Source organism: Patiria miniata, unplaced genomic scaffold (assembly GCF_015706575.1).
Source record: "Patiria miniata isolate m_02_andy unplaced genomic scaffold, ASM1570657v1 HiC_scaffold_22, whole genome shotgun sequence".
NCBI classification, from domain to species: Eukaryota; Metazoa; Echinodermata; class Asteroidea; order Valvatida; family Asterinidae; genus Patiria; species Patiria miniata.
In genome coordinates, this window is record NW_024037061.1 from 16,940,135 (window position 1) to 16,954,584 (window position 14,450).

Below are 14,450 nucleotides of genomic sequence, written 5' to 3' on the forward strand. Positions count from 1 at the left end.
GTAAAAAAAAAAGGATTCTATAAAAAAAAAATTAATACATTTTCTCTCTTTAAATCAAGTGTTTATGATGCCTTTTAAATGTTACTTATTATCTCTTTTACAGTGATGTCATGTGATTTCACTCTTAATAATAACTTTAAACATGTAAATATATTCATGAACTGTACTTTAAATAATCAATTTCTCTCACCATTGATCTGTCAGACAATTAAGTCTGTTGATTCTTGAACTTTGTTGAAAGTAAGAGATCGTTTTGTTCAATTATGTGTTGAGTAGGTAGTTTATTTGTGTGAAACTTTAAAAACTCTTCAATCAATTCTTGAAATAAGAATCTCTGTCTTGTCGATCAAAGACATTGGCTAAGATTTAATTCAAAATCATAGTGATTATACGGAGAATGAAAAAAGATTTTGAGATTTTGGTAGAGAGTTCTGTGTGAAATGTATTAATACAGGCAAAGATCCAGGAATTTTAGGGGTTTGGGAACATTTAGGATGCTATATATGGTCTTTTTTTAAATAATGATCTACATGTAGTTGTAATGTATAAATTGCAGAAAACATAGGGAAGTACATGTAACTTCAATCAGTTTACATGTACCTTCAAACATTAACAAAATATGCACGAGAACACTGTCAAAATTGCACATTTTAAATTTTTTTTAAATCTGCAACAAAAAGTGAGTTGGGCCCCCTGATCTCCTGGATCTGCACCTTTAATAAGTTAGTGATGACATGTGTGAGTCTACGTGCATGTATAAATGTGTAAAGTAAATATGGCTTTTCAGCATGTAAATAGGCAAACAAGAACAAACAATTATTCAATGTTGTAACTTGCATAAGTACTGTCCGTGCTGTTTTTGAGTTTCATCCCAAGAACATAGAGATTATATTGTTTCTGTTTTTCTTGCGACATAAAAGTCATCTACTTTTGATTGAGACATCAGCTAACATTTAATTCCAAATCACATTTGTGATAATCTGAAGGAGTTAAGGATGCCCATGTAAATGTAATGAGTAGTCAGTTTGATAAGGCTCCTTTTGCGTGTATAACGTATGGGTCTATTTACACTGGGCACCATATAAAAGGGATTCCAGGCAGATGAAAAATGAGAATGTTCTAGTTTCAAAGGACCCATTTACACTCTGGGCACACATACTGCAAGGTAGATTGATAAACAGATGTGCTAAGAAACTACAGCAAATTTACCAAAATACTGCCTGATAAATTTGTATTCTGACAAATCAGCGCATGGGTGGTTATGACGTTATTGAGCTAGTATGGCCATAACGGGATTCTCTGTAAATGTTTCATTAATTTGCATTAATGTACATAAGACGGCAAGGTTTATATGCCAAAGTGAAAATGTTTACCTCTGTGCGACATGCTGTGTTTTGTGTTTTTCCTCCCATTATAGTGCTTCTGTGTAAATAGGCCCAAAACATGGCTATTCAGCTTGTAAATAAGCAGCAGAGAAAAACAGCAAAAAAATATATATTGATTGAATTTTCTACCTTACATAAGTTTACTTGTAGAATATTATGTTGTAGCACAGGTAACAAAATTAAGAGATATTTGAATGAAATAATTTTGTAAAATTTAAGCAACTAGGGCTGTATCTGGTTTTATCTGAACCAAGTTCATTGGTGGATCATGAAGAGGGGGGGGGGGGTTAAAAACTACCCCTCCCCTCAATCCGCCAATGAAGTTCATGACACAAGTCTTTGAAATGGTTGAAATGCCTCTGAGAATAAAACAAGTACAACATCATTGGTCTTTTGGACACATCAAAAAGAGGGCAATTGGGACGAGAAAAAATCAGGAGAAACAAACAAAATAACATTTTTATCTGCAATAACATGTATGTCAAATATTACAAACCCAAAGAAACTGTAAGCCATTCCTAGGAGTGGCCTTCATGACATAATTTGTCCATGCAGAGTGTTTGCTGCTATCAGAGAGCTTGCTTATGAGAGATTTCACAAGTTTTCTCCAGCACATCAATACTGTATGTCTTATATCATAACCAAACCAGCCAGCCAACCCACACAATAGCAGTGGTTATGTAGAATAAAGATGCCACAAAATTTTAGCAAACACAAGTCCCAGTTGCAAGTTTGTGATTTTTTTCTTGAAACGTTCTCAGACAGTAAAGAGTTTTCAGTGATTAAAATCACTGAAGAGCAAAACCTAAACAACGATTTCCAAACTCATTATTCCATCACAAATGTCTATTGTATCATTTCAAAGGCAGTATCATATTAGTTATCCATTGTTGGTTGTTCCGTATTTCAGGAGTTTTTCCGTCTTCTGATATCACACAATTTGTGAGAAAAATCCTTTCCCGATGAACAACTCTCTAATAAAAAGCATCATGACTCTGTTGTAGTTTTGAATACACTGAGACAATTTTTAAACATAATTTGATTTTTCAGAGAAAATCTAGATGAGAGTTCCAACATGTCTTCTTTTCCATGTAGTCCTCCCATCTGTTTCATCCATCAATGTTGTTACAGCGTGTTGCGACTCCCCAGAAACGTGATTTTCATACTTAAATGACAAATTTCATATGGTAAATTTACTTGTAAGTATTTCAGGGGTGGATCTAGCTTTCATTCAAACAAAGGGGAGGGGTTATGAAGGGGGGGGTTGAGTTGAGGTGTGCCAAGGCACGTTTTGCTGGGGAGGTCCGACCGTCCGAGTACATGCTCTCCCTCCTACCTCCCCCCCCCCCCCCGGGAAAATTAAAAATTCATGATGCATTCTCCTTCATTGTAAGGCAATTCGAAAATAACTTTAGGAACTTTAGCATTCCATTTCTTATTTTCTGGCCCATATTACAAGTATCATGACATAAATCCGTAACAATGAATGGGGCAAGCCCCCCCCCCCCCCCATCAATCTGCCACTGCATTCTGCAGAAGTTCATGTGCCTTTTGAATGGCTTACTACAAATGGGCAACAGAAAATTAAGAGTCAACAACTTTGAGGTGTTTTTTTTTCTTACAAGTACACCTATCAGAGTGAATGAAATCCACCCCATGTGATCATCTTCATTTGTGTTTTTGCTTCCTTGTCCAAATCTGTCTAAAACCACGCATACTGAAGTCTTTTTAACACACTCGTATGGAATTATTGACTGCTATGTGAGTTTAACTAGTTTTATTGCTGCACGGTGAGGAAATGAATTGCATGTGGATATGAAAATCAGTATTACTATCCATTATACTGACAAACACGTCTGTATACATACAGTCCCCTCTGTGACTCTAGGTCAGTGCACATGCATAACAAATGAGTAAAGACTATTGTTGAATCAGAAAGTTTCCCCTGAACACACCTATTTCCTGCAACGTACCAGACAGACAGCTCTCTACCTGGCTACTACACCAGTAATGTTCAAATGCGCCTGTTTCAATGAGACATCGTCATCATTTTGTGATATTTCAACAGAACTGTTTGGATGCCACCTTAATACTTGCCCAGTCCAGAAACTCTACCTGCATTTCCGGTAGGTTTTGTTACCTCTCAAAGAGAACAAACATGAATTTCCAGATATATTAATACCGTCACTTTTTCGCTGCTTGCTTCTTTTAAAATCCTACTACGTGTATGCCTGAGGAAATGTATACAGTTTTTCTGATCTTACTGCAAAGACTATTAAGTTGCATGCATGGAGTTAGTGGTCAAGCTAAGTTTTCAATTGTAAAGTCTAATTAATTACCGGTATCCCTGTCGGTGCAATTTAATGTCAAGGTATTTGAAGGTGTCTTTTGTTTGTGTTATGTTTTAGAAAGAAAGATGGCAGCAAGACATCCTGATGTCACAGTTCAGTCTGTGTTGGGTAAGATCAGTCGAGATCATCTGCAATGTCCCATTTGCAAAGACCGTTTCACTGAGCCTAAGGTTCTCGACTGTTTGCACAGTTTTTGTCAGGAATGTCTCAAAGAATTCAGACAGAGTCAACATCCACAAGATCCAAAACTTGTGTGTCCCCTCTGCAGATGTGAGACCATACTAAAGGGAGACATTTCCGATTTGCCAAGTGACTTCAAACTGAGCGCCTTGGTGGATGAGGTCAATGTCTATGAAAAGGTACTTGAAGGTCAAAGGTCAGACATCAAATGTCAAGCCTGTGATGAAGAGAATCAGGCTGTGTCAAGATGCATGGACTGTGATCATTTTCTCTGCAAAGAATGCCAAGCAGCACACAGGCGTTTACCTTCAATAAAATCGCATCAAATCTACACACTGGCCCAGCTTCAATCAGGAGAGGTAACTTACAAGAGTAAGATTAGAGAGTACACTCCAAAATGTGGCAAGCATTCTGAACATGATCTCACTATTTACTGTGACACATGTGAGAAGTTGGTATGCACAATTTGTGCTGTTGTAGATCATGAGAGACACTCTCGTGTTGATCTACCTGAAGCTGTCGATAAGTGCAAACGAGATGTTGCTAGAATGTCTGAAAAAGCTGAACAGAACAAAGCAAAACTGAAAACAAACATAAGTGAAGTAGATGCCAAGTACAGAAAGCTGAACGCCACGTATGCAGAAACAACCAAGAAAATTTCTAATAAGGCCGAGAAGGAGGTTGCTAGAATTGAAGAGGATATTTTAAGCATCAGAGAGGAAGAGCAGAAACTGAAGCAAGAGGCAGACACCATTTTCAATGACAGAGCCAAGACATTGGAAACCCTTCTTGCCACAAACAACAGTCGTCTAACCAAGACTGAGAAAAAAATGGATGAGGTTACACACTTTGTGACTCTAGGAAGTTGCTACGAGATTATGGATTTCAAGACTAAACTCAAGAATAAGTTGGAAGAATTGACTGAAGAACAAACTGATGATGGGCTGGACAGTTTGTCCCCCATTATGGACTTTGAGGAAGGTACTGGGACGTCCCTTGGGAGACTTGTGCCTGAAAATACACAAATGCCAAGCTCACAGGAACCTGCAAATTGGGAACTGACAAGATGGATCAAGACAAGTGAACTGATCAACAGAATACTTGGCAATGTCGATGGAATTGCAGCATTCTCTAACAATGAATTTGTTGCATTAGTCAAGCGGCATAAGATGTTGATCACTTTCTCATTTGACTACATGTCTCATGTACAAAGACTCCAATTTCCAGGTCTTAATAAACCAACACATGTTTTAGTTAACAGGGATGATGAAATCATTGTTCTCGACAAACCTGCTGTCAAGATCTTCAAGAAGGGTGAGCGATCCTGCCTCCATCAGTTCCGACCAGGTAGGGAGACAGGCAGCACCCCAACCTGCCTTGCAGTGGACGGTGGGGATGTGATAGCAGTGGGTTATAAGCAATGGGATATGATTTCACTGCACGAGAGAGACGGATCCCTCATCAGGAGAATACATGCTCCAGGTATTAGATCAAAATTGGCATTCTGTAAGCAGCAGCTCTTCTACTTTCGTAGAGGATTCTTAGACAAGATCGCACTAACATCAGTTGACAGCCATGGTAATAAGGTCTTTTCATTTAGTATGGAAGGTCGTTTTCCAGAAACATCTGGTTGGTTTACTGCATGTTTGTGTTGTGAGAAAGATGGCAACATCTATGTTGCTTTACATGTGTTTGGTGTAACAGCACAACATGAAATTCATCATTTCAGCCACGATGGACGGCACATTGGCCGCATCATCAGTAAACGTGGTGAGCCACGTCACATCACATGTACACCAGCAGGAGAGCTGGTTTTGGCAACAAAATTTCATGTTAAATCCTATCATCAAGTGTAAAAATTGACAATGAATGTCAAAATAATTAAATAACACAAAGAACTGATACAAACTAACAGTAGAAAATTGTTCCACACCTACAGTTAGCAAAACATGTCAATCTTGCAAACAGTGTTGGATGTGTGTCATATCATATCAATGCGTTTATCCAGTGGGCATCATACTCAAGATATCTGTGCAGACATGGACTGGGTTAAAGTCTATCATGGGTTTAAAGCTATCATCAAATAATCAAAGAGAAATGACCAGATAATTGAAAAAAGATCTACATGTACTTGTAATGTACATGTGCATTACTAATTCGTTCGCACGAATTGCTTTTTCGTTCACACAAATTGCTATTTCATTCCCACGATTTCCTAATTTGTGGAAACGAATTGATAACTCATGGATCCGAGAACGCATTAGTAATTCGTGGGAATGAGTTGGTAATTCGTGGGAATTCGTGGGAACGAATTAGCAAATGACAAAAAAAAAAAATTTCACCCTGTCCCTTCCCGGGCTTCATAGAATTGTTATTGTATGCAGAGCATGGAATCAATGGTAGGATGAGACAGGCACAAAAACCACAGACACTCATGATCATTTATCCCAGAGTTGCTTCACTAGATCTAAAGCATTGTTATTTTTAAGACTCATGGCGTTGACATAATTTCAGTCTTTAAAAAAAGGTTAAATAATATCTAGTCTATAAAAAAACCATTTAAATACATTTTTCTCTCTTTAAATCACATGTGCCTTTTAAATCTTACTTATTATCTTTTTAAAAGTGATGTCATGTGATTTCACTATTGATAATAACTCAAAACATGTTAATATATTAATGAACTGTATTTTAAATAATCGTTTTGTCTCACCTTTGAGCTATCAGACATTTTAGTTTGTTGATTCTTGAAGTCTGTTGAAAGTATGAAATCAGTTTGTTCAATAATGTGTTGACTAGGTAGCTTATTTGTGTGAAATGTTAAAACTCTTGGATCAATTCTTGAAATTAGTATCTCTGTCTTGTCAATCAAAGACATTGGATAAGATTGAATTCAAAATCATGTTGATTTTGAGGAAAACGAAAAATGATTTTGAGATTTGGTACAGCATATTAATTGTAACACAGGCAAAGATCCAGGAAATTGAGTTTCCGCTCCCCCCCCCCCCCAGATCTTGACCATCGAGTGATGAAAAATTATGAAACTCAGTACATGCATAAAACAACTTAACTTAAACATACCCAAGAAATTTCATGAAAACATTTCGCTGCGCTACAACCAGTGGTCCAAATTCATGATTTTGGTATCAAAAGATGCGAAAGATTGAGGCTAAAAAGTCGGGACAGCTCACATCAAAAAAGTTGGGGGGGGGGACAGATTAATCATGTACATACATCCAATGAAATTTATGTTAAACAATATCCTTGCTCTCTCACCATTTTTCTGGAAGTATGTTGAAAGTATGAGATCATTTTAATTCTAGATCTTAGCATCTCTTCCCTTTTCACTATTGATCCGTCAGACAATTAGGGTCTAAGTCTGTTGATTCGTGAAGTCTGTTTAAATTATGAAATCATTTTGTTGAATAACTTGTTGAGTAGGCATTGTATTTGTATGAAAGTTTAAACTCTGGTGTTAATTCTAGAACTGAGCTGAGCATCTCTTAGTTTTTCATCAAAAAACAAAAACAAGTAGCTAAGATATAATTTCAAATCAAATTTTTTGAGAATCTGGAGGTGTTAAGGACGCCCATGTAAATGTAACAAGAACGGGTACTCAGTTTTATAAGGCTCCTTCTGCATGTATTAAGTACGGGCCTATTTACACAGCACACCATAACGGGATTCTAGGCAGATGAAAAATGAGAATATTCTGGTTTTAAAGGACCCATTTACACTCTGGGCATACCGGTACATACTGCTGGTCTGAATATCACCCGTTACCCAATCACTGCGTGACTTCATTTCATTCAAAAAATCAGGACTAAGATTGTGATTGGTCAATTTCAAAGCCACGTTTTGTAATCCAACAACCTGTACGAAAATGCTATCCATCGTGTGGGCGTGATGTTTACGCACGCGGGGAGCTTGAATTACGTGATAGAAGGCGCCTGCTGATTGCTCAGTTCCTCAAGGTCAATTGTTGCATAATTTATCGCCGAATCTGCTTACATATCATAGACCAAGGATGGCTTCGCCAGGGCCAGTGTCTATTAATAGGGAGGTTTCGCAAGCGAACGGATACGCTTACAAATACGTTTAGCTATATCCGTATCCATTTTTTACTTACGTGTAGCGAGCCAGATATGCGTGTCGTCTGCAGGTATGACGTCATACGCCACTCACTATCCGCTAAACGTGCAGACGACACGCATATCTCGCTCGCTACACGTAAGTAAAAAACGGATACGGATAGCTAAACGTAAGTGTAAGCGTATCCGTTCGCTTGCGAAACCTCCCTAATAAGACTCGCATGTACTGCAAGGTAAATTGATAAGCAGATGGGCTAAGAAACTGTAGCAATTTTACCAACATACTGCTCGATAAATTTGCAAATCAGCAAATCTTACAAATCAGCGCATGGGTAGTTATTACGTTATTGAGCTTGTTTTGCCAAGAGGTTCTCTGCAAAACTGTCATTAGTGGAAGTTAATTAACATCATATGGCAAGGTTTATAAGCCCAAGTGAAAATATTTACCTCTTTGCGGCATGCTGCTTTTTCTTCACATTATAGTGCTTCTGTGTAATTATAGGCCCAAACATGGCTTTTCAGCTTGTAAATAAGCAGCAGAGAAAAACAGCAAAAAAATATATTGATTGAATTTTCTACCTTGTATGTGTTTACATGTGGAATATTATTTTGTAGCACAGGTAACAAAATGATTTTAACATTAACAGAATAACACCCCAAAAAGAGATATTTGAATGAAATAATTGTGTAATATTTAAGCAACCTGGGCTGGTTTTATCTGTACCAAGTTCAAAGGTGGATCGTGACATAATTTTTTTTTTATCTGGGAGTTAAATTATGAGAGAGATTTGAGAAGTTTTCTCCAGCACAGCAATATTGTATGTCTTATATCATAACCAAACCAGCCAGCCAACCCACACAATAGCAGTGGTTATGTAGAATAAAGATGCCACAATTAGCAAACACAAGTCCCAGTTGCAAGTTTGTGATTTTTTTTCTTCAAACATTCTCAGACAGTAAAGAGTTAACCGTGATTAAAATCGATGAACAGCAAAACCTAAACAACAATTTCCAAAACTCATTATTCCATCACAAATATCTATTGTATCATTTTTAAGGCAGTATCATTTCGTCACCGTTTTCACGAAGAGCCACATATGTCGATTTTGAAGAAAAAGTGTTTTCGAGATAATCGCAAAAGAAGTTTCTCATATTTTAAAACTGCAAAAAATACCACTTTGCAACCACTTTGTGCAGCAAGGAAACCATCAAACGATTCTACGAGAGCTAAATTTTTACATGAACCCAGTAATTAGACTTAATACATTAGTTAATTGGTGAAAATTAATTAGTAAAGATATGTGGCTCTTCGTGAAACTGCAAATTCAGGTTTCGACATATTGGCTGTTTCTGTTCAGCGTGTATTTCTATAGGCGCGCGTGAGTACGCGCGCGCAGCTGAAAATGTAAGAAACATATGGCTCTTTGTGAAAACGCAAATCTCATTTGACCTACTTTTACGTATTTCTGTGCAATGGCTTTTGTACGCGTTCAAAGGACCAAAGTGTATGTGGGTCTTCGTGAAAACGCAAAATGCATAGGCCTATATCGAGATTTCTGCCCCTTGCAAAATTAATGTAACTTAGAAATAAATGATGTTTTGCTTATAGAAACATGTCAAAAGTTCATTGTTTTAATGCGAAATATTGAGAGAAAAAATCAAAATCAAAAAAATTGTAATTTTTGCCATGTGGCTCTTCATGAAAACGGTGACGATTTTAGTTACCCATTGTTGGTTGTGCCTTATCCTGCCCTAGCTCCCTTCTTTACATTATGGAACCTCTTTTTCTCCTCCCGTATTTCAGGAGTTTTTCCGTCTTCTGATTGCGCACAATTTGCGAAAAAAATCCTTTCCTGATGAACAACTCTCTAATAAAAAGCATCATGACTCTGTTGTAGTTTTGAATACACTGAGACAATTAAAACATAATTTGAGTGTAACTGCAACAATATTAAAAAAATCGGCATCAGTCAGCACTAAAAAAAAATCAACAATCGCTAGAGTAGAAAATTTTTCAATTTCTGCAACGTGTTCCGCGATCATCACACGATTTCTCAGTTTTGTGACATGATCATTATTTTTTTGCTTGATGCCGACGGTTCAGTCATGGCGTAAGAAAATCGTGGGTTGACCTGAGTCCGGCTTAAGTTTTTTTAGCATGGTCGTATAGAATTATTGACTGCTATGTGAGGTTAACTAGTTTTATTGCTGCACGGTGAGGAAATGAATTGCATGTGGATCTCAAAATCAGTATCACTGACAAATAAAACCATTATACTGACAAATAGTCTGTATACATACAGTCCCCTCTGTGACCCTAGGTCAGTGCACATGCATAACAAATGAGTAACGGCAATTGTTGAATCAGAAAGTTCCCCCAGAACACACCTAGTTCCTGCAACGTACCAGACAGTTTGACATTTCAACAAGACAGTTTGGATGCCACCATAATTTACTTGAACATTTCAGGAACGCTACCTGCTTTTTGGGTAAGTTATTTATTTTCTGACATACATTTTTGATGACAAATGACTACAACACAGTGGGTTTACCAGTCAATGAACGTTAGTATGCAACTAATAAATTGCAATTTCTTTACATGTTTTTCAGATTTGCTCACCTTGCATTGTTTGCAACATTTGAACATTTTTGTCGATACAAAGTTTGAATGGGGATCTCCTCAAAGTGAATACTTGCATCAGTTTCATTTTCACAATTATAAGTGCACAAACCTCATTCAGTTTACTTTAGTTTGACGTACTAGTTGTAAGGATAAGCTTGAAAGCAAGTTTCAGCAAAGTCTTCTGCTTATTGTAAGAATTCCTGAACTTTACTTTCAAATTTTATACCAAACTTTCCCTTGGCATGATATATTAACCTGGTTTTTGGTTCTGGAATTTTTTTTATAGTTTTTCTTGTCGTACTGCAAGCAAAACATGCATGGAGTGAGTGGTCAAAGACAAAGTTTCCAAAGTTAAAGTCTAACTGGACAATAAAATCATCATTCAATTCACCGTATAATTTTTTGCACTTTTATTTTAAGGCAATATTAGGTGTTGATAAGATCAGTTGTTAGCGGTAATACCATGTGACGAATCTCTTTTGTGAGTTTCTCGGATTCTGAAATGAACTAGAGTGTACTCATCGTTTTTGAGAGTATGCTCTGTCCGTCGTCAGGACGCTGAGGAATTCCAACTAGGAATCCTAACTGTCTAATTGGTGTCTTTTTTTGTTTTTACTCAGTTTTGGACATCTCTAACAAAGAAAGATGGCATCAAGACATCCTGATGTCACAGTTCAGTCTGTGTTGGGTAAGATCAGTCAAGATCATCTGGAATGTCCCATTTGCTCCGACCGTTTCACTGAGCCTAAGGTGCTTGACTGTCTGCACAGTTTTTGTCTGAAATGTCTCAAAGAAGTCAGACAAAATCAACATCCACAAGATCCAAAACTTGTGTGTCCCCTCTGCAGACATGAAACCATACTAAAGGGAGATGTTTCCCATTTGCCAAGTGACTTCAAACTGAGTGCCTTGGTGGATGAGGTCAACGTCTATGAAAAGGTCAAAGGTCACAGATCAAATGTCAAGCCTGTGATGAAGAGAATCAGGCTGTCTCAAGATGCATGGAGTGTGATCATTTTCTCTGTAAAGAATGCCAAGCAGCACACGAGCGTTTGTCTTTAATGAAATTGCATCAAATCTACACACTGGCCCAGCTCCAATCAGGAGAGGTAACCTATGTACAAGAGTAAGATTAGAGAGTACACTCCAAAATGTGGCAAGCATTCTGATCAAAATCTCACTATTTACTGTGACACATGTGAGAAGTTGGTATGCACAATATGTGCTATTGTAGATCACGAGAGTCACTCTCGTGTTGATCTACCCGAAGCTGTCGATAAGTGCAAACAAGATGTTGCAACAATGTCTGTACAAGCTGAACAGAACAAAGAAAAACTCAAAACAAACAAATGTGAAGTAGATGACAAATACAGAAAGCTGAATGCCATTTATGCAGATACCACCAAGAAAATATCCATTAAGGTTGTCAAGGAGGTTGCTGTAATTGAAGAGGATATTTTAAGGATCAGAGAGGAAGGACAGAAACTGAAGCAAGAGGCACATACAATCTTCAAAGACAGAGCCAAGACATTGGACACTGCTCGTGCCACGAACAACAATTGTGTGACTCAGATGGAGAGAAAACTGGATGAGGTGAACCAATTTGTAACTCAAGCAAGTTGCTATGAGATTCTGGATTTCAAGCCTAAACTCCTGTATAACCTAAAAGAATTGACCCAAGAACAATCTGAGCAAGGGCTGGACAATTTGTCCTCTATTATGGATTTTGAGGAAGGTACTGGGAGGACACTCGGGAGACTGGTGCTGGAAGACACACAGAGACCTGTAAGATGGGAGCTGCAAAGACAGATGGAGACATTTGGACCAAAAATGAAAACGTTTGTACATGCTGATGAAGTTGCAGCATTCTCTCACAATGAAATTGTCGTGCTGGACAATAAGCATAACAATTTGATCACTTTCTTAACCAATGACTACCTTCAGTCTGAAGTAATCTCACAAGAACTCCAACTTCCAGATCTTAATAAACCAACCCATGTGTCAGTAAACAGGGAAGACGAAATCATTGTTCTTGACAAACCTGCTGTCAAGATCTTCAATAGAGGTTACCAACTCTGCCTCCATCAGTTCCTACCAGGTAGGGAAACAGGCAACACCCCAACCTGCCTAGCAGTGGATGGTGGGGATATGATAGCGGTGGGTTATAAGGGCAAAGGAGAGATCTCACTTCACAAGAGAGATGGATTCCTCATAAGGAGAATAGCTGCTCCAAAGATTAGGTCAAATTTGACTATCTTTAAGCAGCAGCTCTTCTACACCTGCAAAGGAGTCAACAACAAAAGACTGCTATCATCTGTTGACAGCTATGGTAACATGGTCTTTTCAGTTGACATTCCTAGCAATTTTGAAGGGAAGTGGTACGCTAATGGCTTGTGTTGTGACAAATATGGCAACATCTTTGTTACTGTACATGGGAAGAATGTCCTTGTAATGGGTGAAATTCAGCATTTCAATCAGGATGGACGATACATTGGATGCATCATCAAGGAATATGGTTATTCAAGTGACATCACATGTACACCAGCTGGAGAGCTGGTTGTGGCAGCAATAGAAGTGTTAAAGTCTATCATCGAGTGTAAAAATTGACAATAAATGTCAAAATAATTACATAACACAAAGACCCACGTACAGTTAACAGAACATGTGAATCGTCCAAACAGTCCTGGCTGTGTGTCGTTCTTTATATATCCAACTCTATGGTGTCAACTCTACAGGGCGAGTAAAAGAAACACACATTTTTTTTATCAAAGTTATTTTTCTCAGAAAAAGAATAAGGTTAGTCAAAATGTCTTTTAAGAGTATTATGTCACGGCTAATCTGAATAGATCATGCAAATGTCATTAATGTGGAGCTAAGCATTGCGATTATGTAAGCACTTGTTCAATGTGTCCTCAACTTATTACTGTTCCAAGCTCTTGGAGACACTAACCAGCACAGCTACTTACCTTCTTAAGTAGATGTGAACTTTCTCTCAAAGATGTTAGTCTTTGGCAAGGGTGGGCTTTTCATATAAGACAAAATGCGGAAAAGCCCTATGTTTTGTTCTCAAACAGACACAGATCTTTAGTATTGAATTCAAAATCATATTATCGTTAATCCGGAGAATGAATGAATGAGAACTCTGGTATTAATTCTTAAACTTGATATAGTTTTCTTTTCATATCAAAAAAAAAGAAATCAGTTAAGATTTCATTTCAAATCACATTTTCGATAATCTGTATTAAGGATGTGTTAAGTGTTAAGGATGAATTTGATAAGGCTCCTTTTGCATGCATAAATTTGTATTGATTAACATTTTACCGCATTATTTTACATAGCACAGGTAACAAAATTGTTTTGTTTTAAACAGTATAACAGAATACCATTCTCAAGAAAGATATTGACATGAAATAATTTTGTGATATTTAATCAACAAGGGCTGAATCTGGTTTTTGTCTGTACCAAATCCAGTGGTGGATCATGAAGAAGGGGAAGGGGGCAGCAAAAGGTGGGTACAGACCTCCTAATAATACCTCCCCACCCCACCCAAACCCGTTAGAGCCAACACTGAGGCAAGGGCGGATCCAGAACACAATTTTGGGGGGGGCCAAAAAAAAAATTTTGGTCCCCCCCCAAAAAAGTGGGTATAAAAAATTACGGCGTGGGGTTCGGGGCCCGTGAGGGCCCCGAAATTTTTTTGGATTCTAGATGCTCTGTGGTGCGATCTGAGGCAATTTCTGACCACTTTAACCAATTTTTTTGAGGAAAAGATGGTGGTGTACTCATTGCCTGCCTTTATTGCGATGTCAAATTAAAAAAA

The 14,450-nt window shown here is 37.7% G+C and overlaps 1 protein-coding gene and 1 pseudogene across 1 annotated transcript; both read left to right on the plus strand.

The window, feature by feature from the left end:
• The first annotated feature begins 3,800 nt into the window (after positions 1 to 3,800).
• On the plus strand, positions 3,801 to 5,772 carry LOC119730131. Its single transcript, XM_038202904.1, has one exon. The coding sequence runs from the start codon at positions 3,802 to 3,804 to the stop codon at positions 5,770 to 5,772; it is 1,971 nt and encodes a 656-aa protein (XP_038058832.1). The 5' UTR covers position 3,801.
• A 5,462-nt stretch (positions 5,773 to 11,234) lies between these two features.
• On the plus strand, positions 11,235 to 13,689 carry LOC119730868 (annotated as a pseudogene).
• Positions 13,690 to 14,450: the final 761 nt, after the last annotated feature.